Below are 15,741 nucleotides of genomic sequence, written 5' to 3' on the forward strand. Positions count from 1 at the left end.
ACTCAAACCAATTATATCTTTTTATTGCAAAACTGTAAGACTTTGATTCCGGTGCCTCATATTGGGAGTTGAATTTACTTATAAATATAGTTTTAAATATCAAAGTGAATTAAAACTTTTACAGAAATATAGAAAATTAACCATTTCTTACAATTCATTCAATTCTTATCCTTAAACATTAAAAATTATTATTTTTTAAATAAGATAACCATAAAAACATAATATCCTTCTATCTTCAAATTCCAGCCACTTCAATTCACTTTCATATGTCCTGCCTCAAGCCAGCTCCCTCATTCTACTAACCTGTGTGCATACTAAAAATCAACTACGCTAAGTGAGTTCTAGTTTAACAAGTCGCAGGCTATTCTTACGCATTAAACATACACTTTCGTATCCGAAGATACCGTTCTTACATGCAAACTATACTTACCTTTTTACTTCTTTCATTCTCATGCTTTTGTCATTTCATATTTATACTTTTATTCTTACACATATATTGTTAGGGTCTGCCACCCTTATTCTTGCACATATATTATAGGGTCTGTCACCTTAAGTCTCTAATTCTTATATAGATATTATAAAGGTCTGTTACCCTAATTCTTGTACAGATATTATAAGGGTCTGCCACTCTCATTTTTACACGGATATTGTAAGGCTCTGCCACCCTAATTCTTACATTCATATATTGTATAAGCATAATTATAATTAAAAATATATGACAATATCTCACAATACATAGTTATATTCAATCATCTTACATCACTTCTTTTCTTACAAGTATGGACACAACCCCGAAACCATTTAACATAAAGGGACTAGAAACTCACCTGAATTCTGTTTCTTTCGGAGTTAACTGTAACACCTCTCCTTAGTTGCGCACGGCTAACTGTTTAATAATCTGTAAGTACCAATTAACTACTTCTAACCAAATTATACTTCTAGGTTACTAAAGCCACTAACGAACAGGGGTTCGGAGACAACGCCCCTCGTAGTGAGGTCCTGGGCGGGGGCCCCTAGCAAGGTCCAAACTCCAAAGGATAGAGTCGTGGCTGGAGTTAAACTGATTTGTTTTAGTTTAATAAAGATTTGTTTTCTACATTCTTGGAAATATGACTACCAAGATTTGTCTTCTCTTGTTGCTAGACGACCTATGGTTTATTAGTTTTGGAGCTATATGTTTATTATCCTTCATATTCTTCAAGCCTATATATGTCCTTTTTCCATATAAATAAAAGATTCTACATTTAAAATTTCGCCACTGCAGGACATTTGAATTGACAACTCACTCACTACACCACTAGTACTCTCCCTAGTCACACGGCATGGTATCACTATATTTGGTTTTTGTTTCATTATTTAGGCTACTTTCTTATTTTTTGTAAATTTAACTCTTTTTACAGATATTCAATACTTATGGAAACAGAGTCGTACACGATCACGTTGCAGAAAGTTAAAAACGTTGTACGCTTGTAGTGAAAAATCAAGGGTTCGAATTGTTTACTACTGCCATTGAAAATTTGAAAGGCAATTTTGTTATAAAAATATTATATTAAAATGAAGAAAAATGTAAATATTGATTTATAGCGGTTAGTTTTTTATAATTGTTATACTATTTATTAAGAAATTTTCATAAATGATTAAATTGAATGAAAAGTTTATATTATTTGTTTAGATTTTCATAACATGTGATACGATGATAATTATTGAAATGTCATTTCATGTCTTAGTTCACTTTCAACCCGTGTCATAGTGGAAGAATGAGTATGATAAGAGGAAAAAGAGCGGTCAAGGTTAGCGAAGACTATTCTTATGTTAAAAAAGGTTAAGGTAAATAATATATAACGTTGAGTTTACGTGTGTGATCAAGAGATGCAGATAATAAGTCTTTATTAAACGAATTTTATTTTAGATAATAAGTCTTTATTAAACGAAAATAAACCAGCTTAACCCCAGCCAGAGACTCTACCAATGTGATCAATAGTTGTAGATAATAAGTCTTTATTAAGCCCCTAGCAGGTCAACTTGGAAAAATTTTATTTTCGTTAATAAGTCTTTATTAAATTCATTAGAAAAATCAACTTTTTAAACGAATCAAATCAAATCCCAAACGAATCAAATCGAATCCCAAACGAATCGAATCAAATTCCAAAACGAATCGAATCCCAAATAAATCGAATCGAATCGAATTCCAAAACGAATCGAATCTCAAACGAACCGAATCGAGGTTTCTTCCAAACGAATCGAATTTCGAAAACGAATTGAATCGAGTTTTCTTCCAATTGAAACGAATTCTCATGAATTCAATTCAAAACTGATTTTCGTTCCTTTCAATTATAATCATTTTCTTTCATTCCTCCTAGGCCCGTTTTACCTTTTTTTAACGAGTTGCAGCCTTAACAACCTTATCTACTCATTTTTACACGGTCCGAACACCACCTGCTCATCCCGATTCATTCCAAACAACTAGTTTATGATCAAGTTTACGTTTTTCCTACACCCTAAGGTCCGATTCACTATCCTACCAAGTTTCATAGCGATCCGACCTCAAATACTCAACCTTTTATTCGAAAACGTACCTCTTGGGTTCGTCTCGGTTCAGATCTAATTCAACTCGTGAATCAAATGCGTTTTCTTGTTGTTTGATGATGATTCGACACGAAATCTACCCTTTCTTCAGCTCGGATCTGGGTCCGAAATGATAAGAGTATTTGTTTGTGTTTTTGAGAGTATATGGAGGCAAGGATGATGAAAATTAGGGTTTTAGGGAGGTTTAAGGGTGTTTAAATACTCCCAAGCCCATGAACCTTAAGGTCTATCACCATCATTTAATCCATCTTTTATTTTCCAAGTATTGGTTCAAATAGGAATGAAAACGAGTAATCTGATTCATGTGCCTATGGATTCGGGTATGGCATTTTCAAAGGCCGAGAAGGAGATTGAAGTCGATCCAACAGAGCATAGAAAGGTGGTGGGCTGTTTAAGATATCTGCTTCACACCCGACCTGATCTAGCTTATTCAGTCGGGGTGGTGAGCCGATATATGCAAAGTCCTTGTGAATCACATGGGTTGGCTATTAAACAGATTCTTCAGTTTGTGAAAGGTACTTCGGGATTCGGAATTGAATATAAACGAGGAGGTACATGTACAGGGAGATTAATTGGGTTTTGTGATAGTAGTCACAATATTGATCCCGATGATGGTTGGAGCACTGCTGGATTTTCTACTATGAAAACAAGCTAGTTTCTTGATGTTCAATAAAACAAGGAACAATGGCTCTCTCATCTTGTGGGGCCGAGTATATGGCAGCTACTGATGTAGCATTTCAAGCGATCTGGCTACGAGATTTATTAGATGAGTTGTTAGGTGAACCACCTCAGAAAGTCAACTTGAAGATAGATAATACCTTAGCCATTGCATTGGTAAAGAATCCCGTATTCCATAAGAGAACCAAGCATATAAAGTCACGATATCACTTTATTCGTGAATGCTACGGAGCAGAAGAAGTAGATGTTGTTCACGTCAGAAAAGAGAACAACGAGCTGATATACTAACGAAGGCATTAGCAAAGATCAAGTTCAAGAATATGAGAGATTTGCTTGGAATTGAAGAACTCCTGAATACGGTTAAGAAATGCATGGGGTGAATGTTGAGAATAATCGAACCGGTTTCAGTGAGTTGGGCCAAACCGGGAGTTCGAGTTGTAATCAAACTTGTTCCAATATTAAGGAATAAACAAACATGTTGGTTTATTTATTTAAATATATTAGATAAAGATAGTTTGAGTTTGAGTAGTATTGGGAGTCATCAAATTCTTATATATATTCATTCTTTGTAATCAGTTTTTTGAGAGAGAGTTTTTCTGATTAATAAAAATATTTTCACAAGTTTGGTAATTTTGTTTTTGTGTTTTACTTCTGATTATCGATTCACAACTTGAAAACCATTGCGTGAGGCAGCTAAATATCAGTCATTGGCATTGCTTCCTGTGATTATCGATTCACAACTTGAAAACCATTGCGTGAAACACCAAATGTTAGAATTCGTGATTATGAATCATGTATTCATATCAGTTAATATACTTTAGAGTTCAGATGTATATATGTATGATTGTATAGTTCATCTATCAAACCATGACCGATTATCAGAGAGATGCAATCGAGATCGATGGACAAAGCATACTTTTTCGTGGCCGGTGGCTGCTAGAGATGGATGGATAATACGTAGGCGTTAATGACTTTTTTTTAGCATAGATGGGATGCATAACATACCCGATTTCAGCATTATAACTCATTGTTAAAATGTTTTGACCTATTAATATCTGATATATTTTTTTTAAACTAAGGCATTATTGAGACTTTTGATCACATGGGAGGTTTAGTTTTCTTTACAATCACAAATGGGGTTGTCGACGTTAGTAATGGCGATTAAGATGGAGAGATAGATATGTAAGAAGGGTGGCAAGAAATGTAAGAAAAGTTGGCAGGGATGAAAGTAAATTGGGTCTAGTAGTGGCGATCAAGGGTGCATGCAAACCGTCACTACCAAACCCAATTTCCCTTAAGCGCCACTACTAGACCCAATTTACTCTCATCCCTGCCAACTTTTCTTACATTTCTTGCCATCCTCCTTACACACCTATCTCTCCATCTTAGTCGCCACTACAAACGTCGACAACCCCATTTGTGATTAAAAAGAAAACTAAACCCCCATGTGATCAAAAGTATCAATAAGGCCCTAGCTAGTTTTAAAAAAACTTCTGAATATCTAGAGTAAATGCGAGCGAGAACAGTTTAGGAGTTTTGGAAGGAAAAAAAGGTCAGGAAAAAACATAGGATTGGCACATCATCAATCATTAGTTCATCTTAAACATTTTATTTTTTAAGAAGAGTAGTATATGATTAATTTATGTACTTTTTAATCAAATCTAGAAAAAAAAACATTAATATTTTTTGATCATCCTGTATAATTTATAAGACCACTTTATAATACTTAAAAAAATAAGAAAAATATTGATTTAATAAACGTTAAAAATGATTAAAAATCCTCCGTCATGTATACATGACGCATACATAATATGTTATTTTAGGGTTAACAAATTGAGTCAAGCCATATATATTTATGTTATATTTAAATCCGTCAGAATATACAAAGATTATGAGTTTGACAAATTAATAATAAACTTAAAAAATATTTATTAATAAACCCCTAATATAAGATAAAAGAGTTTTTACAAAGCATAATAATTACGGACGATATAAAAACATTCACCTACATTTAAAAGAAAGCAGCCAATATATGAAATTACTCATACAAAACCATTAAATAACATATCACTACACAACCAACATATACCTACACAACTTTTTTAACAACCTACATAATTTATAGAACAAGGTTAACATGCACCTACACTGTAACACCTCAATCAAAGGGGTATATGTCGAGACGAGACATTGATTGTTCGTAGCTCGCAACTCTATTAAAGTGATAATAAAATTTATCCATATTATTATTCATTAAATGGTCACATTACAAGAACTTGGAATTTACAAAACAAATCTGAACAAATAACTAGTTTATTGAAAATAAACTTTCGGTCCAACTATGTTATTTTCCATCTTGAAAGCAACTTCAACCTATAGCATGTATGAAAATATAATTTTTTTAACACGAATGTCGGTAAGCAATCATAAAAGTTTACTATTTATATTATAAAAAGTTACGAATTATATGTCATAGCGTGTAATCTAACATAAAAGTAAAATGCATAGAATGAATGAAATATAATATAGATTAATCCCATTCTTTTTGACATAAAACCAAATTACTAAGGATCGCAGGTTCGCCACAAGGACCTTCCCACTCTTGAGTTTGTGTTTGTGTTTGAATATCCACCACCAAGGCACCAACAACCAAAAATAATAAACACAAACATTTAGCAAGTATCATGTAAAGTATGAATAATTATGAAAAGATAACCACGTTGACATTAACATGAATCGTAATTGAATTTGAAAACATGAAATAAACGAGTTTGTAGTTTGTAAGTATACATGTCACATCCCAAAAAAATAAAAAGGATAAAAGAAAGGGTTATGATGTACTCACATGATAGCGTATAGAAGTAAAAGACGAGCTCAAGCGTACGAACCGATTGACACGAGTTGATGAGAAATCCTAGGTAGAATAACTAGGTCTAGGTATGAGTTTGAGAAGATGGTAAAAACGAGTATTGCATTCTATAGGTTCGGTTCTTTAGTTAGGGTTTAAACAAATCTTTATTTAAAATTAAACTTTAACAATGAGTTATGGTTAACGAGTGTATAATTAAAGTTCGATTTTTATTACAAAAGTTAAGTTTAAATAGTTATTAAATAAATTTTATGCAAACATGTGAATTCACCAACCATTGTGTTACCACTTTTAGCATGTCTTTCTCAAGTTACTAAGGCACATATCTTATAGTGATTCATGAATGCACGGATTTCATCAAGAATCGAAGCATGCTCAGAGCTTTTAATGAAACGTTATGTCTGGGCGCCTAGTTACGCATTCTGGATTAAAATATTTTACTTGTTTTAAGCTCTCGCCAACGCAATTTGTACTGTAACGATATTTTTCTCATTAATGATGAGCAATATTAAAGGCTAAACTATCATTATTACATTGTTCTTTCGTATGACACATGGCTGGATCCTAGTGTGTAACGTGCTTTACGATAAAACCCTGTTAGTCGAAAATTGAGGGTGTGACACATTATTTAGTTGTCCTCTTCATATGCGTGTGGGTATATTGAAAGGTATGATAAGGGACACTAAGTAAGCGGGTTTAGGAAATGGTGGTATCATTAGTAGTTTTTGGTTATGGATCTGATTTTTTAGTAATCTTTAGATGCGGTGTGTTTTTTTGGTAATTGAGGCAAAAATGTGATATTGTTAGTAGATGTTGGTTATGCATTTTGATACTGTTATTGGTTGTTATCTTTTGTTGTTTCGGTTATTCAGGCAAAGATGGCATTTAATAGTGGTTGCTGGTTATAGATCTTGAGAGAAATTATTATATCTTAATAATTTTCTTTTGTTATCGGTTTTAATCAAAACAGAAGGGAATTAATAATAATTTTCCTTTAAACATAACAACGCATCACATGTTTACTTTCCATTAATATCAATTGTTTAGCAGTGACAATGAAAATAATGAAGAATTTGGCAGAAAAAGGATGGGAGAGGGCGGATTGTGTGGTTATCGGGGCGGGTGCTGTGGGGATAGCCGTAGCCAGAGAACTGAGTTTGAATTACGGAAGAAGAAGAAATGTGTTGGTGTTGGAGTCGGCTCCCACTTTCGGCACCGGAATCAGTTCGCGTAGCAGCCAAGTCGTTCATGCGGGCATCTATTATCCTCCCAAGGTATCATTATTACAGTACACAAAACTCGTGTCAGAGGAAGACGGTTACTGTAAACAACACGAGATTCCACATAACCAAATTGGGAAGTTGATTGTGGCTACTAGGAATGAAGAGGTTCCAAAGTTGAGTTATTTGCTGAATCGCGGAAATGAAAATGGAGTTGAAGGGCTGAAAATGATCCAGGCTTCTGAAGCAATGGCAATGGAGCCTCAGTTGCAGTGCATTAGGTCGCCTGCTTCTGGGATCATATCACAATTGGTATCACTCGTTGTTTACTTCACTAATTACGGCTTTAGATATGACTAGAAAACTATTATTACAATATGAATATTATTTTTTACATAAAGCGAGTTAGGAGGTCTTATGCACCGAACAAACAATTTAGTTGATTTTTTCTTAGGGCTGTAAACAAGCCCATCTCAAGCCAGGATGAGCTTGGGCCTAGCTTGTTTATCTTAGCGAGCTGAAAGCCTGTCGAGCCGCCTTGTTTATATTTAGAATTTTTGCAAAATTTTATTTATTTAAACATAGTCACATACCAACCGCATCTGTAACTGGAAAAAAACTGAACCAAATTGCGAATTTCAATTTTGGTTCCACAAATCTTCTAATAACCAGTTTTAGGGGATACTGAACAGAATAAATTGGTATAATGAGTTGAATTCGGTTCAGCTAGACTTCTAATTTGGATTTGTTTGGTTTTCTAATAGGGCCAAAAAATATTCAAAACCGAATAAACTGACATTTGAACCGACATCTGATATATAAAAAAAGTAAAAATAATAACAGTAGCATTCACATAATAGAGCTTATAAACTACATATTCATAGTTTGTATATATTAAAATTGGCCAAATGAAAAGTCTCAATATATTTTCATGCCTTTTATTAAAAATTGTCATATGGCTTTAAGCTACAAACATATATGCTTTAGTTTAAATGGGCCAACAAGCAAGCCACCGGAGCCCGGAGCCGAACTTTACTTTAGCTCGGCTCGTTGAGCCACGAGCTTTTTGAACAACTCTACTTTTTGGCCAGTTTCCTTTTAAGTAATATTTTCTGATTTGGCTTTAGAGGTATAACATAATTCAAATCAACCTATTGTCTATTAAATTGGTTAAAAACTTAAATTGACACCTTTAACTAAATCAAATTTTCTAGTCAACACTCTAAAATTTTCATGTTCAAGTTTGCATACATTGACAGGAATATTATCCACTGTGAGTTTAGGGTGAAGCCGAAAGCCATGGAACAACATTCTGTTACAACAACACTGTTGTAGGCGCTCATCTTGAAGGAAACCAAATTCATCTTCACATTTCCGAAACCGAATCTGTTAAAAACTGGGACCAACTACACCCTGATATTATACTTCTCCCTAAGCTTGTAGTGAACTCTGCAGGCTTGAGTTCTGCAGCCGTTGCCAGGTGTTTCAGTGGCATAAACCCCCGGGTAATCCCTTCCTATTATTATGCCCGCGGATGCTACTTCTCGTTATCAAATACTAGGGTTCCACCATTCAAACATTTAATATATCCTATACCCGAGGACGGTGGGCTCGGGGTGCATGTCACTTTGGATCTAGATGGTCAAGTCAAATTTGGGCCGGATGTTGAATGGTTGGATCCTATAGATGATGTCTCGAGCTTACAAAACAAGTAAGTTTAAATAAGTGGTACTAGGGGAGTAGGGGTGTAAGCCTACCTAACCTAGCTTGGCTCGTTTAACTTACGAAAGCTCGAGCTCAGCTTGGGTTGGGCTCATTTATTTTTTATTAATTAGTTTATATACATTTATAGTTATTTTTTATAAATGTATTATATATAAAACATAATTTATTTTATTTAGTTATTTTGTCATAATTTTATATCTCATAGTGATTATTAAAATATATATATATCTAATATATTAAATAAAATTTAAACAAATAATAAGCTCAGCTAGGCAGCTAGGCTCGAGCATGGTTTTTTTTAAACTTATGAGAGCTTGGGCTCGTCAATAGTTTTTCAATCTTGGTTTGGGCTCAACTCGTTTATTATTTATTAACTTGTTTATGTACATTTATAATTATCCTTTATAAATATTTAAATATAATTTTATATATAACACAATATATATTATTCAGTTATTTTTATCATAGTGTTATGTATAAAAATAGGCTTCTGAGCCAGCTCGAGCTCTATAAGGGAAGCCCAGGCTCATTTGTTACACAAGCTTAGCTCGAACTTGTTCAAGCTCGGCTCGATTCGAGCTTTTAGCGAGCTGATCTCAAATAGCTCATGAGCGGCTTGGCTCATTTACACCCCTAGTTGGAACTTTGTTCATAAAGTGTGGCACATGTATGATTCTTGCTTGGTGAATTCCAGGTTTGATTATACAGTATGTGGTGACCGGGTGAAGAAATTTTATCCAGAAATCAGGAAGTATTACCCTTTACTGAAGGACGATTCTCTGCAGCCCGGTTATTCTGGCATCAGGCCAAAGATTTCTGGCCCAGGAGAGGGCTTTGCTGATTTTATTATTCAGGTTATAACTTGAATATGTTATCTCAATAGCCAAACACACCAGTTCATAATTGATATGAATTTTGGGTTTTACTGATTGATGATTACGGAATGTGTGTTGTAGGGAGAGGAGTGTCATGGGATACCAGGACTTGTAAACCTGTTTGGGATTGAATCTCCTGGTCTGACGTCAAGTATGGCCATTGCAGAGCATGTTGCTGCCAAGATTTCAAGCTTAATTTAATACCTGAATTGCCAATAACACCAAATGTATGCTCATTCTCTGTGTTGTGCAGACCCCATTTGATTTTTTTGATATTGAGTTTTAATCTATTTGTTGTTTTGTATGTATGCTAGGTTGTTGAAGAAATCAGCATGTAAATGACAAATTTGTACACCTGATATAAACATTTTAAGAATTAAATCTTGAAAACAATTTTATCTTTGAAGACAAGAGTGTGGCTTTTTTCAAGCATTTTAATTTTATCATTTTTCTAGAAATGATGTGCTTTTTAGTATATCATTAACATAACAACCTTGTTATCATTTGTCTTGGTAATTTCTCAATACTTGCAATAAGTGATGGGCTATAGTTGCATATGTTCTCTAGTCATAAGCCATGAAGGCAAGCTCTCCTATGCAGTGTTGAAAGCTTCAATTATAATATTTGCTATTTCTTGGTTTTACGTATAGGCTTTGGGCATGAAATATTTTGGCCTAGAACAATGATCTATAGCTAGAAAGCCTTACCACCAAATGATCCAAAACCCCTGCCAAACGTTTCCCAAGAAACCTACAATAGAGTTTAAAAGTTGGTATTCTTTGGGAATGGGAGTTTTTATAACTCTTATGTCTGTATCATATCCATCTGTCTTCTTCTTCTTCTTCAGTTTTGCTTCTAAACAATGGCGGATACAATCATTACTTCCGATTCGTCCCACCTGAATCCTCCATCCCGTACCATTTGTCGCGAGTATGTGCTTCAATTTCACAACTATATAATATAATATAATATAATATACATATGTATAACTTTAATGCTCAATTGCAGATGCCAAAAACAGTTTTCCCAATATACATGCCCTAGATGCAACACTCGTTATTGTTCACTTCCGTGTTACAAGGTGACCTTTTATTTGCATCACTCTTTTATCATCGTCAATTGGTATGCGATTTCAAAATGCTGAGGTTTGTAAAAATGAAACAGAAAATGATCAAACGCGTGTATGTATGTATGTATAAGTTTGAAAAATTACATATAAAAATTCCAATCCCTGACTACCACCTACCAATATTGAGATGATTTTGTTTATGCTTTTTAGTTGTATTATTGAATCCTGCGTTTGTACACTAAATTCATGTTCATTTTGTTTAATAATCTTTGTAGTCACACAGTCTAAGATGCACAGAATCTTTTATGAGAGATAATGTAATGGAGGAAATGCAACAATTAGAGCCCGGTGATGACACGAAGCAAAATATGTTGGATATTCTTAAACGGTTTCATTCAGAGGAAGAAGCTGAAAGCATGAATGATGATGATGGCAAGTTATTAATTTGTTTGTATCATAAATATTTTCTGAAAGATGACTTAATAATATGCGTTTTTAGGTTCACCAGAGTCGACATTATCAGAGGAAACCATTCAAAAAATCATGTCAGGTACGTTTTGATATAATTCATTTAGTCTCTTTAAAACACATATGCTCTCAATTTAAGTCAACTTCTTGGTCAACAGGACTTGAAATCAGCTTTGATGATTTAACCAACCAAGAAAAGAAACATTTTCAGAGAGCCGTGGCTTCAGGTGAGCTAAGCAAGCTGATCGAGCCATGGGAACCATGGTGGCTAAAGTCCTCGGCTAGAACCATATCTCTGAGCCGTGAAGGAGCCCAACGTGTCCAACCCATGACAAAAGCCGAGCCAGACCTATCAGAACACACCCATGAGGTCCCACCTAACCGCATTACCCCCGGTCAACAAACTGAACCGTCCCCACTTTTAGCTATTCATCTTGTGGACATCTTATATAGCTATTGTTTCACTCTTAAGTAAGTTATACAACGGAGATTGGAAATCAGACCCGGTTGACTCAGCAATGGTGGTTTTGACCGTCTCTTCAGTCTTGGGTCAAAGTGGTCAACCCGAGACGGTTACCGAAGCCTTGTCGTACTGTCTAGAACAAGCGTGATCTCCTGCTTACCGACACATGGGCGGGCCACAGTTGGGGTTGGGGGTGGTTGATGATGTGGCGAGCATGCTGGGTCTTGGTGGTGATGGGTTGGTTTGTGATTTGCATAGGATGCTGAAAGCGGGTTTGGAAGGGTTAAAGATGGAGAAGGCTCGGGATGTGAAACGGGCAGAAATGAAGGCGAAGCTTAAAGCTGGTGAGAGAAAGGTTTACTTTTTGATGTGTTGGGTGCATGAGCAGCCACACGAGGCATGGTCTTCGTTGGTGGGTTTGGTGATGGCTGAGAAGAATGCAACCATGGGCTATTTAGGAGGTAATAATAATAATACAAAGGGTGGTTGGAAAGACCAGAAGAAACAAGAGAGGAAGGGGAAGGTTATAATTGAAGAGGTCTTGTAAGCAACAGGTGTTTATAGTCCGGTTTGGACTTGTTTTGACCAAAATTTTGGGCGGGACTGCTAACTACAGTTTTGAGAAAAGACAAACCAAACTGGCGCGTATCTATGAAACCAAAGAACTGAAACAGGAGCTAAGGTTAATGATATTGCCGTTTTAAGTTGGGTTGCAGCTATATTACCTGAAACAGGAGCTATGGTTCATTTTGTTGTTATCTTTATAAATTTTTTGAATGTTCATTGTTATGTATTTATATTATTTAACAGTTAAGTTGTTTACATACTAATAAGTAATAGCTTATGATATTATGACCTTTTGTCAATGTGTATACCTTGTTAGTTAGGCTTTGTTGGTCGTTTGGATAAAAAGAAAAGCATATCAAGATCATTCCATACACCCAAAGCCATGTTAATAACATGTATTGAACTTCAAGCATGTTCAAGATCATCTTGTATTATTTGGATAATCTTATGTCTTGAGTTTTGGTTATATTAAATCACTAGGATAGAGCCTGTGTAATACACGGGTTGTTAAAAAGTAAAATAAAAAAAGTTAAATTTAATAATATACATATTAACATATCTTATGGATTCATAAGATATAAATAATTTACTAAAATACATAAATTAGTAAGAATAATTTGTATTTGTATTTTAAAAGTAATAAAATGAAAGGTTGTGAATTTATACCAATTAAGAAAAAGAGAAAACTAACATTAATTAATCCTAATTGAGTTGGTAAGCCATAAACATTTTATAAAAGTTAGGTATTTAGTTCAATTCTCACCAACAACATATTCTTCATTTTATCCTTCATAAAGGATAGGTAGATTTTACATGTCTTAGTTCACGTTACCTAACTATAGTGAGTTATTGTAATATACATGTTGGAAAATCATGCCGAAACAAACACAAGAACACTTTTATTATTCAACACACAAAAATAATTAAATAAAACTTTATAAATTATTTATAAAGACCTAATCCTAAACTTACTAGGATAATAAGATTCAATCACCTGTTTAAATAAATACTAAACCCAAATTAGATAAAACATAACCTACTTAAATAAAATACAAATAATTATCTAGGTCTTAACACCTCGAAAATTAAACTAAAACAAAATTAATCTTTCACATCATCTTGAACCCACTTCAACCGTGATTATGATCAAACACTTGAATACACGGGAGCACCTCTCGACACTAGCGTCACTGAAAATAGCGCCAAATTATCACAATATTCTATTATCTCTTATCTTCACAATAAAAAATTTCGAATCACACCCATACGACGTGCATTTATGACAATCAACTAGCTTATTCATTACCCCTACAAATATAATAAAATCTCACAAACTACCGGTTGGATACGAAACACATGACAAAAAGACTCCTAAGTCCTAATGTTGTATGCAAATGTAAAAAATCTATAGAATCTATTATTATTATTATTATTATTATTTAATAACGTGATTAAAATCTAATCAAATGATATATTTGGATAATTAAGTCTAGAATGAATATTTAAAGCTAAAATGATAATGATGATGATGATGATGATGATGACTCCACTCCGTCTTAGTTTCAGTTGATAGAAAAATTATCCCCCAAGACACCAAACCCAAACCCTAATCCAATAATCAATCAATCAATCAATCATCAAACAGATTAAGCAAATGAGCAGCACAGGCGATAAAGTCGCTCAATTCCAAGCAATCACCGGTCTCCAAGACACCGATTTATGCACCGAGATCCTCTCCGCTCATGACTGGGACCTTCAGCAAGCCATATCCACCATTACGTCACCATCAGACTTCTAACACGTCACTCCTCCAACCACCACCACTGATGCACCTGCACCTACAGGTTTAGCATGGAAGCTCATCACGCTTCCGATCTCCATCGTTTCCGGCAGCCTAGGCTTAGTCTCCGGCGCCGTTGGACTCGGCTTATGGGCCGTAGGCGGCGTTCTATCGTACTCGCTTAACATCATCGGATTAACTAACTCCGGTGGATCGGCGTCCAGGTCTTTAGTAACCGAGGCGAGGGATTTTGTGAGTGAGTTTGAGAGGGAGTATGGAAACAGGCGGCCGAATTTTGTTACCGAGGGGTTTATGGACGCGCTGGAGCGGTCGCGGAGGGAATTTAAGCTGCTGTTTGTGTATTTGCACTCGCCCGAGCATCCGGATACGACGTGGTCGTTGTCTACTTCCTTTTTCTGATATTTTTCTACCCAACTAGACAGGGAGTAGCATCGGAAACCAAATTATGTTTTTCTAATAATTTGTTTTGTTAAAGTCAATAAATAAAAATAAAAAAGTAAGGCAACTATAGTACGAAATGGAGACCAACGTCCTCTTGCATTTATGCTCAATGATCAACTCATTCTATTTGATTCTCTTTCTTTTTTATCTTCTTAACCAGTTATTATAATTGATTTTTTTACGTTTTTAGACATCTCTACAAAGGAATATCGATTAAACAATTTAAACATGAATATTCTATCTCACTTTTATCATTTCTATATATAACTATATGACCAATTTACCACTCACCTCACATGATCTTTTCACTTTAATCCGAACAACCTTCGATTAAACAATACTCTCCCTTGAACTTGCTGATAAAACCTTAACCATGTATGCCTGCAACAGACATTCAAAGAATAAAATATAAAATCGTTACAACGAAACAGATATTTTAGCATAATAAACAAAACAAGTATTTTGAAAAAATATAAAAAGGAGAAAGTTGTTGGGTTAAATATGAACTATGCCCAATAGAATAGGGACCTTACTAATCCACTCATCCCCAATAAAGTTTAAAAGTTTAGATTAAAAAACATAATCTCGCGTTGAAATCGCTAGAAAGAAAAATTGGGGATTAGGGTTTTATAATAATAATAATAATAACTCACGCCTGCATTTCAATCATCAAATACATTCGCTTCAATTCGCATACACGACGCTCATTTCGTGCGTTTAAATCCCTCAATTGCCGCTTCAATTCGTGCAATTGCATACATAAATGATTGGGGATCTGAAGGTATTCCGGTATGGCTAGATTGTTATTATCCCAACGAGACGATTGCATACATAAATGTACACACGCATTGTTGTTGCCTATGAGTTTTGGCGGCAATTATTTGATGATCCGATCGTCAATTGATTCGTTCTCCGTTGCATGCGAAGCGTTCTCTGAACAGACCCCGCAACTCTAATTAGGGTTCTGTTCCTCTTTCTT

General features: G+C 34.8%; 2 protein-coding genes and 2 pseudogenes across 3 annotated transcripts; all 4 read left to right on the forward strand.

The window, feature by feature from the left end:
* The first annotated feature begins 2,866 nt into the window (after positions 1–2,866).
* Positions 2,867–3,241, forward strand: LOC143559638 (secreted RxLR effector protein 161-like). Its single transcript, XM_077048151.1, has one exon. The coding sequence runs from the start codon at positions 2,867–2,869 to the stop codon at positions 3,239–3,241; it is 375 nt and encodes a 124-aa protein (XP_076904266.1).
* A 29-nt stretch (positions 3,242–3,270) lies between these two features.
* Positions 3,271–10,154, forward strand: LOC143559639 (L-2-hydroxyglutarate dehydrogenase, mitochondrial-like). The gene is made up of 6 exons (XM_077048152.1): positions 3,271–3,420; positions 5,842–5,870; positions 7,230–7,677; positions 8,637–9,064; positions 9,773–9,932; positions 10,035–10,154. The coding sequence occupies exons 1-6, from the start codon at positions 3,271–3,273 to the stop codon at positions 10,152–10,154; spliced, it is 1,335 nt and encodes a 444-aa protein (XP_076904267.1).
* Positions 10,155–10,794: 640 nt separating this feature from the next.
* Positions 10,795–12,622, forward strand: LOC143559619 (uncharacterized; annotated as a pseudogene). The gene is made up of 5 exons (XR_013139971.1): positions 10,795–10,883; positions 10,962–11,034; positions 11,298–11,469; positions 11,531–11,572; positions 11,649–12,622. The product of XR_013139971.1 is annotated as an uncharacterized LOC143559619 (transcript).
* A 1,548-nt stretch (positions 12,623–14,170) lies between these two features.
* On the forward strand, positions 14,171–14,720 carry LOC143559640 (plant UBX domain-containing protein 10 pseudogene; annotated as a pseudogene).
* The last annotated feature ends 1,021 nt before the right edge of the window (positions 14,721–15,741 follow it).

This window comes from Bidens hawaiensis, unplaced genomic scaffold, assembly GCF_021521415.1.
Source record: "Bidens hawaiensis isolate Kalapana, Puna unplaced genomic scaffold, B.hawaiensis_p1.1 tig00019953_1, whole genome shotgun sequence".
Classification (NCBI taxonomy): domain Eukaryota; kingdom Viridiplantae; phylum Streptophyta; class Magnoliopsida; order Asterales; family Asteraceae; genus Bidens; species Bidens hawaiensis.